Raw genomic sequence first — 19,232 nt, forward strand, 5'->3', positions numbered from 1 at the left:
CCTGCAGGGGCAGAGGACAGGAGGGGGGGGTGCATTCTTGGGAAGATTTGAAGTTGAACAGAGAAGGAAACAGAAAACTTCCGCCCACGCAAAGCTACTACTGGGTTTCACTATTCCTTTTTTTTTTTCCCAATTATTTATTTATTTATTTGAAAGCCAGTGTTACAGAGAGAAGGGAAAAGAAAGAGAGAGAGATCAAACTTTCGTCCTCTGATTCATTCCCCAAGTGGCCGCAACAGCCAGGGGTGAATCAGGCTGAAGCCAGGAGCCAGAAGCTTCATCCAGGTCTCCTACATGGGGTCAGGGGCCCAAGCACTAGGACCATCTTGTGCTGCTTTCCCAGGTGCATTAGCAGGGAGCTGAACTGGAAGCGGAGATGCTAGGACTCAAACTGGTGCCCATATGGGATACTGGTATTGTGGTCGGCAGCTTTGCCTGCTATGCCACAACACCAGCCCCTCATTAGCTTATTTAACATGGAAAAAACCTGAATGACACAGGAAAGGATGTGAAACAGATACTCAGGGACCAAGGTGCCCACCCTCTGGCATTCACAGCCTTGCTGAATCCCTTCCCGTGCCGTTCTGGGGTTATTTTGTGTGGCCAGCAGTCTGTGGCAGAAGGGACGGTAGGCCACTTTTGAGATAAGGTTACAAAAGATCCGGCCGCTCTTTCTCTCCGCACTCACTCTGCCATGAGCATCCTACAGAGAGACCCACACTGCCAGGAAATGAAGGCTGCAGCCAACAGCCTGTGAGGAACTAAGGGCTGCCAACAACCGTGTCAGTGACCTTGGAAGTGGATCTTCCAGTCCCACCTGAATCAGGTCTGCAGGTGACGGCCATCCCGGCGTGAGACCCCGAGCCAGAACGACCCAGCCCCTCAGAAACCTGTAGTAATAAATGCATGCAATGTCAGGCTGCTACATTCTGGGGGGTAATCTGTGGGACAGGAAGAGATAACCGATTCAACTACCAGAGCTTGGAAGTGGGGTGCTGCCATAATGGGGGAGTAGCTACAGGCCTGGGCAGTGGGCAGGAAGCAAGAGGCTTCTGAGGTGTGGGTGCCACGAAGGCGAGAGCATCACTAGAAATATGGCCTCTGGGGAGACTGCTGGGAGGGAAGTGAGGAAGGTCCTGGGGGCTGGAGGAGGGGGCTCCTGTTAGGTGGCAGCAGGACGTTCGGCAGCAAATGTCTCCTGCGGTTATACGAACACTGGGAAATGTTTCGAAGGACTCTCACAACTTAGCTGGGGTTGGTGCTGTGGGTCAGCGGGTTAAGCTACAGCCTTCAATGGGAGCATCTCATACGGGTGCCGATTTGAGTTCCGGCTGCTCCACTTCTGACCCAGCTCCCTGCTAGTGTGTCTGGGAAAAGCAGAGGAAGAGAGTCCAAGTGTTTGGTCCCCTGCACCCACCTCGCAGGCCCCGATGAAGCTCTTGGCTTCAGCCTGGCCCAGCCTTGGCCGTTACGACCGCCTAAGAGAGTGAACCAGCGGATGGAAGATCCCCCTCTCTCTGTAATTCTGCCTTTCAAACAAATAAATAAAGACTTATTTAAAAATTTTTCTCACAACTTAGCTAAGAGCTTTCTGTCAATGAGTGTTGCAGGTGCTCCCTGGTTTCGTCTTGCTGGGGACAGCGAAATGTGAGAGGGCAGAGACGAGTTAAAAAGAAGGAGGAGGGCTTGTGAGTTTAGAAGATGGCCAGACTTTCCAGGTGGCAAACGAGGCTAAAATTAGGAAGCCGCTTCCGAGCAAAGATCAGACCCGTGCACCTGCAGGAGAGTCCGGTCCAAAGAAGAGGCTGAAGGTGTGGCCATAAAATCCATTGTCGAGATCATGGGAAGATCAAAGGTGGGGCTCGGAGCACCATTCAGTTGGACAAAAACCTCTGCAAAGATGGTGGAAGTACGGCTCTCAGATCTTCTCAAACAGCTGAGCTTCTAAGAAGCCGCAGGGCATTGTCCCCCAGCAGAAGCGGAAAGCCGAGATGGGGTGATCTTCAAAAGGCCCGTGGGTGGGTTCTTATCTCGTGGAGTACACTCAGGATTCACAGAAGACTCACAAAGCCTTTCAAAGAATTCTATCAGTGGAAACGCTGAGGGCTCGGGCTTGTGCACAATTCAAAGGCGCCTCCGACCTCCGAAATCCTATTGGCAGGAAGCTCGCTGAGAAGGTGACCTTGCTGTAAACACAGGCGACCTTCCACAGAAAGGAGGGATGCTTCCGAGGTACAGCCAAGAGCCTGTGGGTTCGCTGGGCCAGCGACTTGACTGGGGTCCCGAGAGGCCCTGCAGACAACAGCCTGGAGGGTAACTCCTGGGCAGGAGCAGGACGGAGTTCACGGGACTTCAGCATGTGCCTGGCTGGATTTCAGCCCTGCTATGGGCAAGGACTTCTTTGCGCTTCTGTTTCCTGCCTTCCTGAGTGAGCGTGCCCTTCCTGGCAGGTGCCCTAAGCCTGTCTCACGGTTGGATATTGAGTGTGCGTGTCGGGGAGGGGAGCTAACTGGCCCCTGTAAACCACAGGGCTACGGATGGAGAAGGGGCTTCCCTAGATGACCTGTCCTGACGGAGCTAGCCCAAACAGCCCCACGTCTACCTAACCCTGATCTAAATGACGAGATTCTGGACCTGAGCTGACGCTGTAGTCAAAGGAGACACTGGAAGGGGCAGGCGCACGCAGGAGGGATATGAGTCCCTAGGGGCAAGATGGTGGGCTGTGGTAGCCTCCCAGGTGGTCCCCAGTGATGCCCACCTCCTGGACTTCACCCCCTTGCAAAGTCCCCTCCCATGCAATGCCAGGGCTAGTCCATGTGACCAACAGAATGCGGTAGAAGGGACGGTGCACCACTGCCCAGATAAGCTGTAGAAATCACAGCAGCCTCTCTCCTGGTGTGTGTCTGCCTGGTTGTCTCTCCATCTGCTCTTGGGCCAGACTCTGGAGGAAGTCACATGCTATGTCCTGAGTAGCCCTAGGAAGAGCACCCCCGAACCTGCGACCCATAGGGGGCGAGGAGATGCACCCCTGCCAAGCACCTTGCGAGGGGTCTGGGAGCAGATCTCCAACTCGAGCCTTCTCCAGTGCCCCAGCTGACGGCGTCACTGCAGTCCCCCGGGAGACCCTCAGACAGAGTGACCCAGGGATGCTGACCCTCAAAGCCTGCGCGAGCCAATAAACATTTGTTTTAAGCTCTAAGTTTTGGGGCAGTTTGTTATGCAGCAGACTGATAATACAGAAAGCCACTTCCAGCAAGGCCTCAATGGCAATGACGATTGGCAGAATGCCTGGACACACCACACACACACACACACACACACACACACACACACAACTGTAAACACAGGTGGGAGTGCCACTAACATGGACTCCTGGTGTTCATGTCACCCTTGCCATCTTTACGTGCTTTCTGACCATCATCTCATTTGAACTCAGAGCAGCAGGTGCAGGGCCGATGTCTTGTGTTATAAGTTAGAGGTGGAGTGATGCCCAGTCTAGACAACTCGGCACACTCTCAAGGACTGCCCCCTCCCCCCCCCCCCCCACTGGGATGCTGGCCCCACAGTAGCCTGTGTTAGGTGACTTCCAGGCAATGATGGGAGAAGCAAAATGAAGGCTTGCCTCAAGTGGGATGGTTTTGACTTTCAGGAGCTAAAAATCCTGCCTTCAAAAAAATCCAACACTCCCTCCCCCTCCTCCACCTTCCTCCCACACATGGGAGCGTCTCCATGTGCTGGGAATCTGTGCATTAAGTCTGGCAATTGCTGAGGGTTCCAGGGGGAAATGCAAGTGACCTGCCCGGGGTTGCCCACGAAGGCCACGTCAGCCAGCGGCACCCAGTTCTCAGGATGGGATGCAGGAGCAGCAAGTCTTGTCATCATCCTAAGAGGGTGGACAAGGAGACGGCATTCTCCTCAACTGCCTACGGGGTCAGGCAGCACAGGTAAAGCACACCAGGGCTCTGCCTGCCTGAGGTCCCTGTGCAGCCCTAAGAGGGGCAGTGCGACTGGGAACCGGGACAATGGGGGCCTTGGGAAGGAGCTGGTCTGTGTGGGCTCTGCCTAGAGAGGTCCCAATGATCACTTCCCCACCCCACTCCTGCCCTTCCCTCCAACCCTCCTGCCTATCAGGGCAAGGTCAGAAGCCGGCCCTCTGCCTGTGCCCCGACCCCTCCCAAGCTCCTCTGAACCCCAGCTGCAACTTGCGGTTCTTGAAGGCACCTGGCTGCCTGCTCAGGGCAACCAGGCTGCACGGGCTGCTTCTTGACCATGAGCAGGGCGGGATACCCGCCTGCTGCAGCCTCCCGGACAGCCAGACAGAACAGGATTTTTTTCTCTCTCTAAAAACATTCTTATCTTTGTCCCAAGTCCACATACATCTTTTCCTGAGTTCAATGTCAGCTCTGACAAACAAAAAGCCTGAAACTGGATCCTTTGTCCACTGAATCCTCCCCTTGTAGCTGACAGACAGAGCTTGAAGGCAACTCAAGGACATGGTGTTGTGGAGGGACGGTGTCCCTGCAGGTGACGCTGGCTGGGATGGCCACTTTGTTCTGGGCTCATCTGTTCACCTGGAAGGTGACTCAGGACACAGGAACTGGCCCTCGCAGACACGAATGGATGAGAGCGCCGCACGCTCTCGGGCCTCCTGCCCACCTCCAGCTCCCTCAGCTTCTGCACCTGCTCCAGGTGAGCCAGGAAGCGTGAGTGTGGCTGGGAAGCTCTCTCAGCCTGTGCCAGGCCTGACTCACGCAGCAGCTGTCAGGAAGAGGATCCAGGAGGATGCATAAGGACCCAATAGTAAAGGGTGGGGCTGAGCCCGTAGAACAAGAGCACGAGGCAGGTGAGGGGTCCCAGGCACAGGGGACGGTCAGCATGGGGCAGGAGCCACTGGGCTCTGCTTAATGCAGAGAAAGCACAGAGAGCAAGGGTGGTGGGCGGTGGGGCAGGTGGGGTGCAGCAGGGAGCATGGAGGAGTCGGGCGGGGGCTCTGGAGGCCTAGTTGAAGGTTACATGCTGCTTCTTAGTCCCTTGCAAGCTCTCTATGCTGACAACGTGCTGGTGACTCCTCAGCTCCCCGTGGGCTGTCAGTGACTCTGTGTCGCCCTGTAAGAGGGCCTATGAGCCTGTCCTTGGTCACCCAGGTGTTTCGACGTCTACCTGGGTCTACTGGGAAAGGTACCAGCTCCTTCCAGTCCATTTTTTTTTAAAGATTTATTTAGTTGAAAGCTAGAGAGATGAAGAGAGGGAGAGGGAGAGAGGGAGGGAGGGAGAAACAAATCTATTATCTGATGATTCATTTCCCAAGTGTTTTCAACAGCTAGGTCTGGGCCAGGACAAAGCCAGGATCCAGGAACTCCCATCTGGGTCTCCAACCTGGGTGGTGGGGTCCGAGTACTTGGGCCATCACCTCTGCCTTCCCAGGCAGATAGCAGGGAACTAGATCAGAGCTAAGGTAGCCAGGACTTGAACTGGTGCCCTAGTGTGGGATGCCAACATCTCAAGTGGGGGCATGGCCTGTTGCTCCACAATGCCCTCCCCCTTGGAGTGGCGTTTAGATCCCTGCAAGTGTGCAGAGCTGGAGAGCAGGCATCAGCAGCCGCTTGGGAGACGACCGCGCTGTGTTCCCAGGGAACACCTTCCTCTTAGCGTCCCCTGTGGGTGCCACATCCAGGCACTACCTCTGGGGACCTGGGGGCCTGTCTTCAGAGTTATTTTGTTGGCTGGTGTCTCATCCAATTGAGCCCCTGCACCATTTCTGGAAACCAGGTCCTCCCCCAAAAAACTGCAGACCAGAACCGAGGTCACCTTGGCTTTCCCCAAACGCCAAGTATAGGTATAGAAATAAATGGCTACAATGAACTTACTGGGAAGACATACTGGGAAGAATCACTCTCGGAGCTCAGGGCCAATGCTGACCCAGGTAGGAAGCTCCTTGGTATTTTAAAAACCTGTGCCCTCATCTCTGCTGGGGAGCTGGCAGCTGGAACCCTTCCCAAAGTGGGCACCACCACCTGGGACCAGTCTGGACTTCATCTCCTTGTCTGGATCAGCCAGACAAGGGCAGCAGTCTACGGGCATGGCTGACCTAGCAGGTCAGAGTCAGCTGGCCTTCATGCACACCTGCTATCCCAAGTAATCTAGTGGCATCCCTGTCCTTGGGGACAGTAAGAATGGGAATAAAAAGGCTTGGGGTGGGGGAGACGGGTGTTGTGACAGAGTGGGTTAAGCTGCTGCTTGGGTAGCCCGCATCCCATATCAGAGTGCCGGTTCAAATCCTGGCTGCTCCACTTCCAACCAGCTTCTGCCACCCATATCAGAGACCCAGATGGATTTCTTGGTTGCTGGCCCAGCCCTGGCTGTTGTAGGCATTTGAGGGGTCAACCAGGGGATGGAGGATACATAGATCAATCTCTCTCTCTCTCTCTGCCTTTCAATTAAATATTTTTAAAAAGATTTTATTTATAAGGCAGAGTTAGAGAGAGAGAGAGAAAGGGATGGAGGAAGAGAGAGGTCCTTCATCTACTGTTTCATTCCCCCAATGGTCTCAACAGCTGGGGCTGGGCCAGGCTGAAGCCAGGAGTCAGAAGCCTCCCCTGGGTCTCTCACACAGGTACAGGGGCCCAAGGACTTGGGTCAACTGATGCCACTTTCCCAGGTGCACTAGCAGGGAGCTGGATTGGAAGTGGAGCAGCTGGGACTTGAACCAGCCCAGCGCCCATATGGAATGTTAGTGATGTATCTGCTACACCATGGCGCTGGCCCCAAATAAAAGCTTTTTTTTATAAAACAAAGAATGCACTTGGCAAGGGTCCTTCTTTTCCCACAATCCCCTGGTGGATGAGACATAAGCTACTCTTGAACCCCAGTGAGGCTGGTACAGGGCCAGCTGCCCACCACCCATACTGCCCCCAAGACTGGGCTGACTCGGAGCCTGAGGCCTGGGCACTGCGGGTTCCAGTGGAGGAGGAAGGGCAGGGGCTTAGCGCGCGTCAGCCAGTCCTCAAATGCCCACTGAAGAGGAGAAATCGACAGCATGAGACGGCTGCCCCTGCGGTGTCTGTGCTGGGCCCTGTCCCTGGCCCAGACCTGTGGAGATGACATTTATCTAAGGCCAGTTTCCTACCTGGCAGCCTTCCTCCCTGCAGGCCACCAGGCACATGCCCCTGCTTCCTCTCTGGCCATCCTGCTGGTCCCCGGTCTCCCATGTTCGCTGTTTCAGGCTTCCCCGAGCCACATAGATTCTAACAGCCAAGGAAAAGGGAACACAAATGACCAAGAACGCTCAGAGTCCTCGCAGTGTCCCCTGCCTGGTGCGCGGAGCTGTCCCCGGGGGCTCTGCCACGATGGATGGCAGGCCAACTCTTGTGCCTCTTTGGCTCCTCCACGCATCTCCGTCGGCTCGCTGGTCCTGGGCCGCAGCCAGGCTGGTCTTTCCATGAGAGGACCCCAGGACCTTGATCTTCCAAGTGTGATGCTGAGAGGGGCCCTGAGCCTGGGGCACACACCAGGAAAGGAGACCAGAGAAGGAGCGTCCCTTACAGGGGGTCTCGGGCCAGCCCCGAGGGGTCCCTCTCGGCAGCCTGTTCTGCCCAGGAGTGCGGCCAGGCAGCCTGAGCATCGTGATGGTGCAAAGCCTGGGGTCTTCTCTGGCCCTGGCAGGGGCTCCGCTTCAGTCACACGTGGACGGGGACATCTGTCTCCAAGAAATGAGCTGCTCTCCTTCCCTGCTTGGGGTGGGCGTGAGGGAGGAGAAGGATCCTAAAAATAATCCCTGTCTGACTCACTTTGCTCTGAATCTGACAGGGCTGCCTGCCGGGTGGGGGTCTGCCTGGCCCATTTTCTTATCTATCTTTAGCAGGGACTTTAATGAGGGCAATTTCCTTCTGGGATGGAAAGACAAAGCGTGGGCAGCGTGAGCACGGATCTGTCTCGCAGTCCCCGGGCGCCTGACGACAGTGCATGACAGGCACTGCAGGGCTGAGCTGTCTGAGAGCGGCAGTGATGGTGTCACCCACGGTGGTGCAAATGAAGTGTGGCCTGCTCAGCGAGGCCAAGGAGGGCAATGGCCAGAGGAGGAAGTGTCCCCGGCTCCCCACATCTCGTCCTTCCGGCCCTCCACCACCAACGACCAATGGAGAGGTCACTCAGGCCCCGAACCCCAATGCTCACAACATCCCCTTTCACAGTCAGCATCTCTCCACCCTGCCACAAAGAGCAGGCACGGCTGCTTCTCACATCCACCACGGTTAATGTTCACCTTGAACAAAGCTGCCGCCAGCACTGAGCTAGCAAATGCTGAGCAGTCACTCCCAGGTTGGGTTCCTGCAAACCTCTGGACCCAACCTTGCTGCCAAGTGACCAGTACATGACCTCTTTTTATGTGTGTTCCAGTTTAAAGACACCTCACATCTTTCAGCTGAGCTGCTAACATTGAACACAGAGCCAACGACATTGTAACACGCAGACAAAGCTGATCTAACACACGCGGTTTCTCTGGAAGGCACAGCACATCCTCCTTGGGCTTAGAAACACCAGACGGCATTTCAGCTCCATGCTGGGGGTTGGCCTAAACAGCAGAGTCACCGACAACAAGCCTAGGACTGTGAAAAGCATGGCACCACACAGACGAAACAAAGGATCCTTGTTCATGGACCGGGTTAAACAAAAAGGCAGGTGTCACCTTGAGTGGCCTCAGCTGGGATCCGGCGCGTGGGGTAACTCGAAATTTTCACTTCTCTGCCTGTGTTGGTGAATGAATGATGGCAAAAACATCCCGAGTATTGATTTTGGTATTAGCAACTAGCAAATTTGCAAATACAGAATCCACGAGTCAGGAGGATTGGTTGTGCTTCCAAAGGGGCTAACTTAACGATTTGTGTCCATGCGCCCAGGAATAGGGGCAGGTGTCCAATTAGTTCATTCCTGATCCGCTCCTAGTGTACACGATCTGCGGCACTCAGCTCCCACACATCCTTGTGGGATGAAGGCCCCAGGACTGATGGGGTGGACTGAGGTGCTCAAGGAACAGGTAGCAGCTGTGATGTTAGACAGAGGTTCCTTAGGGCCCTTGCCCATGACCCAGATGTGAAAGGCAGGGTAAGGGGGATTCCAGACAGGAATGAGTGGGACAGGTGTAGGGGTATAGAGGGTTAAGTTACTGCTTGGGCCTCTTACACCCCATATTGAGTGTCTGGGATTGAGTCCTGGCTACTGTGCTTCTGATCCAGCATCTTGCTAACGTGCATCCTTGGGTCCCAGCTACCCATATGGGAGACCCAGATGGAGTTCCTGGCTTCTGGCTTTGGTCTGGTGCAGTCCTGGCTGTTGCAGCCATTTGGGGTGTGAATCTGTGGAAGAAAGATCTCTGTCTGTCTCTGCATTTCATATAAAATGACAGTAAATAGATACAAATGAAAAATAAAAAGAATGGAAGGAGTGGCGTCCCCTGTCAGTGATGATGTCCAGAGCCTGGGGGAGAGTTGTCAGAGCAGTAAATATTAACGATAATTCTAAAGTTATGTCTCTGTATCTACAGGGAGAAGGCAGAGGGATGTAAGAGGCCATAGATGGTGGAGATGGCAAAAGTTAAAGGGTGGGAAAAATCAAGTCCAAGTTTGTCTCCTGTCATGTAGCAAACGCAGGCTCAGAAAAGCAGATGCAGCAATAGGATGTATTGGTGTTGGGATAAGAGAACCCTTCACGTGGGCCTTAGTGCCCCCTGAGCTTGTCTGAGCGTCCTGCAGAACAGATGCACTAGTTGCCTCCAGGTGTCCATGTGACTGGGCTAAGCCAAGCCCAGGTAGCTGGTAAAATAGGACTTCTGGGTGCATCTGTGAGGGTGCTTCTGGGAGAAACTGGCACTTGAATTAGCGGACCTCGTTGGAACAGGCAGGCAGCCTCCAATCTGCTGAGGGCCTGGATGGAATCACAGAGGAAGGGAGAATGTGCCCTCTTGTTCTGGAGCTGGGATATTCATCTCCTTCTGCCCTTGGACTTGAGAAATCCTGGTTCTTGGCCTTCGGATTGGGATGGAGTTACTTTGGGTTTCCTGGTCTTCCAGCTTGCAGCAGATGGCAGGTGGCGGGACTTCTTGGCTTCTGCAGTCTCATGAGCCAAGTTCCACCTCTCTCTCTCTCTCTCTCTCTCTCTCCATGTGTGTGTGTGTTCCTGTCTATTGGTTGTGTTTCTCTGCAGAACCCTGATTGATGCAAAACAAAGTGCTAGAGACTGTAGCCGTGTTATAGGTACTTCAATTTTCTTAGTTTTTTTTTTTTTTTTTTTTTTTAAGATTTATTTATTTATTTGAGAGGCAGAGTTACAGACAGAGGCAGGGAGAGACACACCGCTGGTTCACTCCCCAAATGGCCACAATGGCTGGAGCTGGGCCGATCCAAAGCCAGGAGCCAGGAGCTTCTTCTGGGTCTCTCATGTGGGTGCAGGGGTCCAAGTACATGGGCCATCTTCCATTGCTTTTCCAGGCCATAGCAGAGAGCTGGAATGGAAGTGGAGCAGCCAGGGCTTGAACTGGTACCCATATGGGATGCCAGTGCCACAGGGGAAGGCTTACCCTACTAAGCCACAGGGCTGGCCCTTGTACTTCAATTTTTAAAACTTGGATAAACAGGGTAAGCATTTAGCCTAGCAGTTGAAACAGCAGTTGCGTTGCCCATGTCACATGTCAGAATGCCTGGGTTGAAGTCCCAGCTCTGGCTTCTGATTCCAGCTTCCTGCTAATGTGTACTCTGTGGGAGGCAGCAGGTGATGGCAGAATTACTTGGGTCCCTGTCACCCATGTGGGAGTCCCAGATTGAATTCCCAAGTCTTGGCTTTGGTTCCAGTCAGAGACCATTGTGGGTGTTTGCAGAATGAACCAGTGGGTGGAAGCATACACTCTTGCTAAATAAATAAGTAAACATGTCATAAATACTTAAATAAATAAAAGAGGTCATTGTTCAACAAAAAAGGTTGGGAAAATACAGAGATCTTTTCTCCCAAAGAGATTTCCCAATACCTAGGTTGAGAGGAGACAGGTGGCCCCTACTAGTGTGCACAGGTTCTGGACTAGTAGTGGCCAGAACAAATCTATGTCTTTCTTGAAAAGGTTACTAGCCTGGAACATTTAGGGAACCCAGTAGACATCAACATTGTCAGGGGGCCTTGCCATATCACTCTATCCTGGGATCTGCCCTATTCATTAAAAAACTTTTTAAAGATAAAACCCACACACCACAAATTTACCCCTTTAAAGTATTATTGAGTAATTTTTAGTATACTCATGAGTTGCATACTTATGATCACTAATTACAGATATCTTTTTGGTTCTTTATTAGTGACTTTCATGGTGTCACAGAGAGCTTACAAAATCAAATCTGACTTGGGTACCTGTTGGCAAGAGGAAGAGAGGGAGAACAGGGTTCTTAATTGGTTCTGTAATCAGAGGACACCAAGCTATAGTCAATGGTAGGACAGAGGCGGCAAGAGCTGCCGGAGGCTGTGACCACCCAGCAGCGCGCACCCAACTCCACCCAGGGGGTGGCTCGCTCACCAGCTGGGGTGGCCAAGGGATTCTCTCCTTCTTCCTTTCAATCAGCTTTGCACAAGGAGTGAATTAACTGTCCTGAGACTTCACTTAATGAAACAAATTAATTTGGGGGTTGCTCTCCTGTCTCCCTGGCTGCACAGGCATCATATGATGGATCGCTAATGTCTCCATTAGCCTCCTGACTCTGACTGTTAAGAGGCTGGGCTTTGGAGCCTGCGTGCTCTTCTGAGACTTCTAACAGCCTGGGCTGGGCACTGTCAGGAGCCAGCAGGCTCCGGCTTTCCTTTCTGTTTGGTTCAGTTGAGGGCTGTGGCCTCTGTGAGCTCCAGCAGGCCCTGTTTCCAGGGAGCTGTACAGGGGCAACTCCTGGGGAAGGTGGGTTCTTGCACCTGCTGCATTCACACTCTTCTCATTTTTTTTTTTTTAAGATTTATTGATTTGAAAGGCAGAGTTACAAAGAGCCAGAGGCAGAGAGACAGAGAGAAGTCTTCCATCTGCTGGTTCACTCCCCAGATGGCCGCAATGGCCAGAGCTGCGCCAATCTGAAGCCAGGAATCAGGAGCTTCTTCTGGGTCTCCCATGTGGGTGCAGGGCTCCAAACACTTGGGCCATCTTCCACTGCTTTCCCAGGCCATAGCTGAGAGCTGGATCAGAAGTGGAGCAGCCAGATCTTGAACTGGCATCCACATGGGATGCCGGCACTGCAGGCGGCGGCTTTACCTGCTACGCCACAGTGCCGGCCCCACTGCCCTCATTCTGATGCCCACCCTCCTCCCTTCCAAATCCTCCTTGTGTCTCGGTGGTTCAAGCCCTGCTTCCTCCAGGAAGCATTCCAGAACCGCCCTGCTGATGGTTCCTTGTTCCGAACCTTCTGCACGTGAACATGCAGGTGCTGGACAGTCAGGCACGGCGTTCTGGTTGGTTCTGGAGTGGGAGAGACGCTGTGCAAGCCTCAGGCCTGGGGTGCAGGGATCACACCTTGCACTCTTGCCAGAGCTGCACTGTGCTGCCCACTCCCTCCCTAGAAACTCCCCGCCCCTCACAAACTGCCCAGTCCAACCCAAAGTCACACCCTCTTCCCCAGGCAGTCCCATCCGATAGCCACTGGACCCAGGACCCAGCCATTGGACCCAAGTCCTGTCCCTTTTCTCCATCTTGGGACAACTCTAAAAAGTCACTCCAGTTTCAGAGCTCCCGGTAGGGTTGGACTCCCTGGCAAGGCTGCATCACTGCACAACTTCTCTCTGCCACCCCTGCATCCTCTCCTCTCCTCCCCTCCCCCTCCTTCAACAGGGACTCATCCTGCCTCAAACTTACATCTCAGAGTCTGTTTCCCAGGGAGCAGAGATGACGGCATGCGCTCATGGCCTCAGTTTGTTCATCTCGTATATGGAGCCAGGTTGGGGTCAGGGGAAGGTCAAGGTCAACAGAGGCCGTGAGCCAGGGCTTCAATCACCGAGGTCTACATGTCGGGGGCAGAGAGCTCTGAGGGGAGAGAGACAAAGTTCCACGGCCCCCTCCTAAGCAGCAGGTGTCCTGCTGTGCAGGTCGCTCTCTGGGGGCGCAAGGCACACCCGTGTAGGATATACATCACGAAAGTGCGTGACTTCTGAAGCCGTCCAGTGTCCTCTGCTAGTTTCCAAGAATAAACAGCTGCACAGATCTCGAGGACATTCTTGAGCAGGAAACCTTTGAACTGTCCCGTTTTCATCTCAGAGACCCTGGGGGCGGAGCTTTCAAAGTGGATCCAAGAGAAGGGGGGATGATGGACTCTGGTGCCCTGTCCCTGCGGCGAGCATGGGCAAGGCTATTGGGAGTGTGGTTGCATGCCCAGCCCTTGCCATGGACATCCCCACGACACTCACCTTGAAATACCCCCGGGGAATTGGAGCTACCCTCCCTGGCCTGCAGAGTGGGCTGGCTCCAAGCCCTTTTGTAGGTGATTTACAGAGTCAGCTCATTTAAGCCTTCCAATTAGTGGACCCATTTTACAGAAGAGGAAATAGAGCTTTCAGGATGTAAAGTGATTAGGCAAGATCCCAGAGTTATGAGTTGAGGAGGTGAGGCTCGTATGCCGCTTCTAATTCCAGGGCATGAGACTGATTCAGCACGCTGCTGGTCTCAGACTTAAACAAAAGCCGCAAGTACACACAAAATCCCCAGACGGTCCAGCTAGGGCTGCGATATGATGTGGACTTCTGTGAAAACTAGGATTTGGGGCCCCCATTTGAAAACACGTGTGCCAGGCTGTGGGGAGTCACGCACTCCAGGGTCAGCCACGTGCCCACGCTCTAAGGAGCTACATGTAGCTATCGGACACCACCTCCGTCATTCACAGGAAGACAGAAGCCACCGACTCTTGCAGGCGTTCCAAGGAGTCACAGAGACACTGGGGGATCCCGATTCCGCTGGCCACTCCCTTCACGGGACAGAGGGTGAGATCAGAGGCATAGCGCAGATGCCCGAGTCTGGTCACCTCTGCCCTGGCCAGCTGGTGTGCCTGGGGAACTCAAGCCCCTTCGTGGGGGTTCAGCCCACAATCTTAGGAAAGTTAACCCGCTGTACAGAAGTGTTCATGATCAAGGTCAAATATAAAGGTCTAAGACTCAGCAAGGCCACTGCCATCAGTCGCCAGCTGGGTCAGGGGCCGACCTGGCACTATTCGCCAGCTACTCATTGAATGACCGAGTTGCGTGATTTCCCAAGAAGCACTTAGAAGCCCCCTGCTTTTAGCCAGTGAGGTCCTTAAATGTACAATTGCCTGTTCTTCTCCTGAAAGCCCCCCCACCCCTTGCCTGGGGTCTCCATGACTGCGCTCGGCTGTGAGTGATGGACTGCACGTAGTGTGTCGTGGGAGTGGGGCTGCCGTGCCGGCCGGCACATGCAGCACGCCCAGTGCACGGCTGAGCGCCGTGGCCAGGGCAGACATGCGCTCCTCCAGTCTGTCTTTGGTGCCGCTAAAAACTCTGCTCCCGTGCTGGGGCTGACTTCCTCTGGTTCGGGGCCCTGGGAACACGAGGCAGCCGCCCTCAGGCCTCCATATCAATCTTCCACGGGTTTCACGGTGCGGCTGTTCTTTTCCTGCTGGGCTGCACTCCCTGGCCCCAGCCCTGGAGCCCTCCTCTCAGGACATACTTTCCGTCCCTTAATCATCTTTATGGCCTGCTTTGGACGCTGGCCCAGCGCACATCCTCTGAGGTGTGCTGAGCTCACGCAGGCACTGGTTATCGAGAGCGGGCTCAGCGGAAGGTCGGCTTCCCAGGCCTCCCATGGCGGGCGGGCGCCTCTTCCTACATTCCTGGGTCACGCTGCTGCCTTCCGGAGCCCGGCCACTGTCCAGGCGACTCCTGCGGAGCAAGGCCACCTGGCCCAGAGCGGACATGTGCGCTGACCTGGACGCTGGCTCCAGGGCTTGGAGAGCAGTCAGTGGGTGACTCCTCATTTGAAAGCTTGGGGACTCTGCACACCTCTGAGTCCTACTCTGAGTCTTTGCTGCCACCAGGGACCACGGGGGCTGGGGACACAAATCCTTTGTTCTCTTCATCCTCTCCCCAGGCTCTGCAAACGCCACTCCTCCTGCCTTCAGCAGAAATCAGGAATCGCCTTCAGTCATGCTGCTCACTAGGAAGGCAGCACACACAATGCCATGACCCCTGCTCGGGCCCAGGCAGGAACAGGGCTCGGTCCCGCTCTCTCGTCTCCACTTTCCCTTCTGATGCCTGGAGGTTCTACTTCCTAAGCCAGGGCTGCCCTTCCCCGGCTGGCTGGACACGTGCTGTTCCCGGTGCATGTTTTCAGACCCAGTAAAGCCACCAGCAGATCACAAGGCACCCTGGGCTCCCTGTCTTCCACCACCCTGAGTTGCGGCCACCTCCTAATGCTGCTTGCCCAGGGCTTGCGGGTAGCGTGAAGGCGCACAGACACCTGTCAGTGAACTACAACCCTGGGGCTCAAGGAGGGGGCTGGCCAGCCCGAAGAGCAGGCACACCTTGTTTTCTGGAGCAGCTAGCCAGCTCAGAGGCTGTTCTAGACTCTCTGAGACCCTTCTCTGTTCGTGAAAGGTAAAACCACAAACCAGCACCTTTATTTAAAAAGAAATTCCTTATAGGGGAACACCTCATTTTTATTCCTCAGGCATAAGTCTTTTTTTTTTTTTTTTTTTTTTTTTTTTAGTATTTCTATCCAGAAATTTAATTTAATGTATGCACATTCAAGCAAAAAATAGACTCAACCCTTCCCCCACCCTCTGGATACAAATGGCTGCGCACGACAAACGCTGTTCTACACCTGGAATGTTTTACCTAAGACACAGCATGGTGATCTGCCCAGGTCTGGAAGTCTCTTAGAGAGTAAGTGCACGCACTCCCAGGATGGCCAGGCCCAGGCGCTCGTTTCTGCCCAGGGCCCCCTCTTCACACTTCTCCTGGTCCCTTGCGGTCACTCTGGACTCCGAGCCCTTAGGGAGAGCCTGGTTTCTGCCTTAGCTGAAGGGGGCTCTTCCAGGCACAGTGTCAGCAGCACGTGCCATTGCTCATCTGTGTGCCGCCTGTCACACACCAGGGACAGCTCCCAGTGACCAGGGAGGCAGACAGACGGGCACCCTTGGACTTGTGAGCTCCAGGAGCCTCCTGGAGGTCATGTCTCAAAACAGGCAACTGGCAGTTGTGATTATGGGGACAGCTGTTGCCATGCCGAGGTCAAGGGGGGGAGACGGCATTTCTCCTCCTGAACTGCAAAGTCTGGGTGCTGACCCCATGGAAGAGGAGGCAGGCACGGCCAGGTCTCAGCCGGATTCCTGAAGGGATTCAGTCCCTGGGACAACGAGGGAAGTGGAGCTGCCACCGCCGCCCAGGCAGGAATCCCCACTTGGTAACAGGCATTGGTGCCGCCAGCCTCATCCCACAGGTATCAGCTGGTGACTGAGAAAGGCAGAACGCAGCCAGAAGTGACGGAGCTGCAGACACCGACGCAGGGACAGCAAACCCACGCTCACGCCGCGGTTCTCCTACCTCCGATCGTTCCTCCGCCTCCGGAACAGCTTCTTGGTGTGAGCGATCTCCACCTCGTGGGGCATCGGGTGGTAGCCCTGTGTTGGGGGAAGAAGCGAGACCATGAGCGACATCTGAAAGGCAGTAGGGAATGCGCGGAACTGCGCTAACTACAACGGCATCTAGGACAGAAGGAAATCCAAGGTTGGAGGGACTAGGCTCCAGTCATCAACCAGACTAGAGAATGGAAAACACTAGAGTCAATGAATTTCGTAATGCTGGGATTACAGCCCCCACCCTCTCGACGATTTAGTAATTTGAGGGAGCCGGCATTGGGGTGCAGCCAGTGAAGCTGCTGCCTGCAGCCGGCATCCCATATGGGCACCGGCTCAAGTCCCGGCTGTTCCACTTCCCATCTAGCTCCCTGCTAATGTACCTGGGAAAGCACTGGAAGATGGCCCAAGTGTTTGGAGCCCTGTACCCATGTGGAAGACCCGGATGAAGCTTCTGGTTTTGGACTGGACCAGCTCCAGCCACTGCGGCCACTTGGGGAGTGAACCAGCAGATGGAAGACTTTTCTCTCTTTCTCCCTCTCTCTGTGTGTAACTCTGCCTTTCAAATAGATAAATAAATCTTTTTAAAATATTTATTAATTTGAAAGGCAGAGTGACAGAGACAGACAGAGAAAGAGAGAAAGAGGGCTCTTCCATCTTCTTGTTCAGTCCCCCAAATGTCTGCAACAGCAGCAATGGAGCAGGCTGGAGTCAGGAGCCAGGAACTCTATGCAGGGTTCCCATGTGGGTGGCAGGAAGCCAAATCCTTGAGCCATCATCTGTTGCTCTCCCAGGAGCACTAGCAGGAAGCTGGATCAGAAGCGGAGCAGCCGGGACTCCAACTGGCATTCTGATAGTGATGCAGGTGTCCCAGGTGGTGGCTTATAAACCCACTGTACAATGCTGGCCCCTGGAATTACAGCCTTGAAAACCAGTAGAGACAAAAGAGACCTTAGCATTCATTATACCCGAGCCTGCAAATTACAGATGAGGATGCTCAGGTTGGTGGGGGCAAATGAGCTGGTTCATGGTCTTGCAGAGAAGGAGCCACTGAGCTGGGAGCCGGTACTGCGGCCACTGACCAGAGCACAAGCCGCTTCTCGAATCTCAAGCACCCTAAGCAAACAGGACTGCTCAAGCTGTCTTCTCTGGGCTGTGGAGGGGACCAAGGAGGTGAAGTCTGCAATCCCTGAGCCTCCTGCAGGGGACATGTGCCCCTGACCCTGTTCCAGGCTCCCCAAATCCCAAATCCTCTTTGCTTATACTGCCTGGGGAGTAGTTAAGAAAAACATGCAAACCGCTAAATGTCTTTTTAAATTTAAAAACGGAAAGGGCATCTGACATAGTGGTTAAGACATCATCTGGGATATCTGCATCCCACCTCGGAGTGCCTGGTTCGAGCTCTGGCTCCTCCACTTCTGATCTAGCTTCCTGCTAATGCACACCCTGGGAGGAAACAGGAAATGGCTCAAGTAGTTGGTTCTCTGCCACCCACGTGGGAGACCTGGCTCGAGTTCTTGGCTCCTGGTTTTGGCTTGGCCCAGCCGTAGCTGTTGTGGGTATTCAGGGAGTAAAGCAATGGATGGAAGCTATCTCTCTTCCTCTGGCTTTCTAATAAATTGAAAAATAAATGCAAAGTTTATAAAAATAAGATTTAAATGAGGGACTGAAGAAAGTTCCAAGGGATGATCTGTCGTACACTGTCCTTCTGACAGCCACCATTTGTACATGGCTGTCACAGCTAAGGGAGACCCTGTAGTTAAAACACGGGGCCAGCTCTGCAAGTCAGGCCTGGGCAGAATGACTGCCACAGCTGGGCTGCCGGCCAGCTCTGTTCTCATCCCACCCCCAACCCCAAGAGAAAGGTGTTCTTTGCCGGGGCTGTGGTGCACAGCACTGCCTTTCTGTTATGGGCTGCCTAGGGTACAAGAGGGGGTACCTAGGCCCAGGGGTCTTGAGGGAAGGGTGGTCTGGCTTGGGCCTAGGACACCTGGGTATAGGCCCCGAGTGCAACCTCCATGCCACCTGCAGGCTCTGGACACACACAGGATGAGAGAGGAGGCAGAGGCAGTCTGCTACAAGCTGGTCAGTGGGAGCCCACTTGGTCCAAGCTGCTACTTTGCAGGCAGGGAGAAGGAGGCTCGGGAGGTCAGCAAAGGAGAGAGGACCCTGAGCTCCCAGCCCTGAAGTGGGGCTCCACAAGGAGGGCCCCTTGGTCAGGGGGAAGGCCATGGGGACTGGGACAGCCCTGGCTGTGTTGGGACTGGCCAGTGCCAGGGAGCTCTCCAGAGGGGTGAGAGGCAGAAAGCGAGCCATGGGGGACACAGGGACCCTGGAGCTCTGGCTGCCCAGGCTAGTGGCCTACTGAAGTTCAGGGAGGGAGCCACACACTTCAAAATTCATTTTAGCAACATCTCTCCCTCCCACCCCCACCTCTCCTGCCTCCAACAGTCTGGCCAGAAAGGCATGAATGGATTCCGGCTCCTGCAGCCACAATGGGCCTCCAGGGCTTTAGGATGTGCTTTGTTTAATGGTTTTCTCAAAGGATATCATTTGTTTTCTTTAATACAAAACACAAACAAGGAAAACACCCAGTCTTCACCTCTGCTTCCCCTCTCCCCCTTGAATGAGCTCCGGGCCGGCCCC

At 54.3% G+C, this 19,232-nt stretch overlaps 1 protein-coding gene across 9 annotated transcripts in view; it reads right to left on the minus strand.

The window, feature by feature from the left end:
• The window catches only part of CTIF (cap binding complex dependent translation initiation factor), a 301,086-nt gene that overhangs the window by 115,615 nt on the left and 166,239 nt on the right, over positions 1-19,232 (minus strand). For all 9 annotated transcript variants that reach the window (XM_017344168.3, XM_017344167.3, XM_051851238.2 and 6 more), the window contains one exon: positions 16,555-16,631. In XM_017344168.3, the coding sequence (XP_017199657.2) occupies positions 16,555-16,631 (77 nt within the window). The remainder of the gene's footprint in view (positions 1-16,554; positions 16,632-19,232) is intronic.

The sequence above is a fragment of the Oryctolagus cuniculus genome, chromosome 10, assembly GCF_964237555.1.
Source record: "Oryctolagus cuniculus chromosome 10, mOryCun1.1, whole genome shotgun sequence".
In the NCBI taxonomy this organism is placed as follows: domain Eukaryota; kingdom Metazoa; phylum Chordata; class Mammalia; order Lagomorpha; family Leporidae; genus Oryctolagus; species Oryctolagus cuniculus.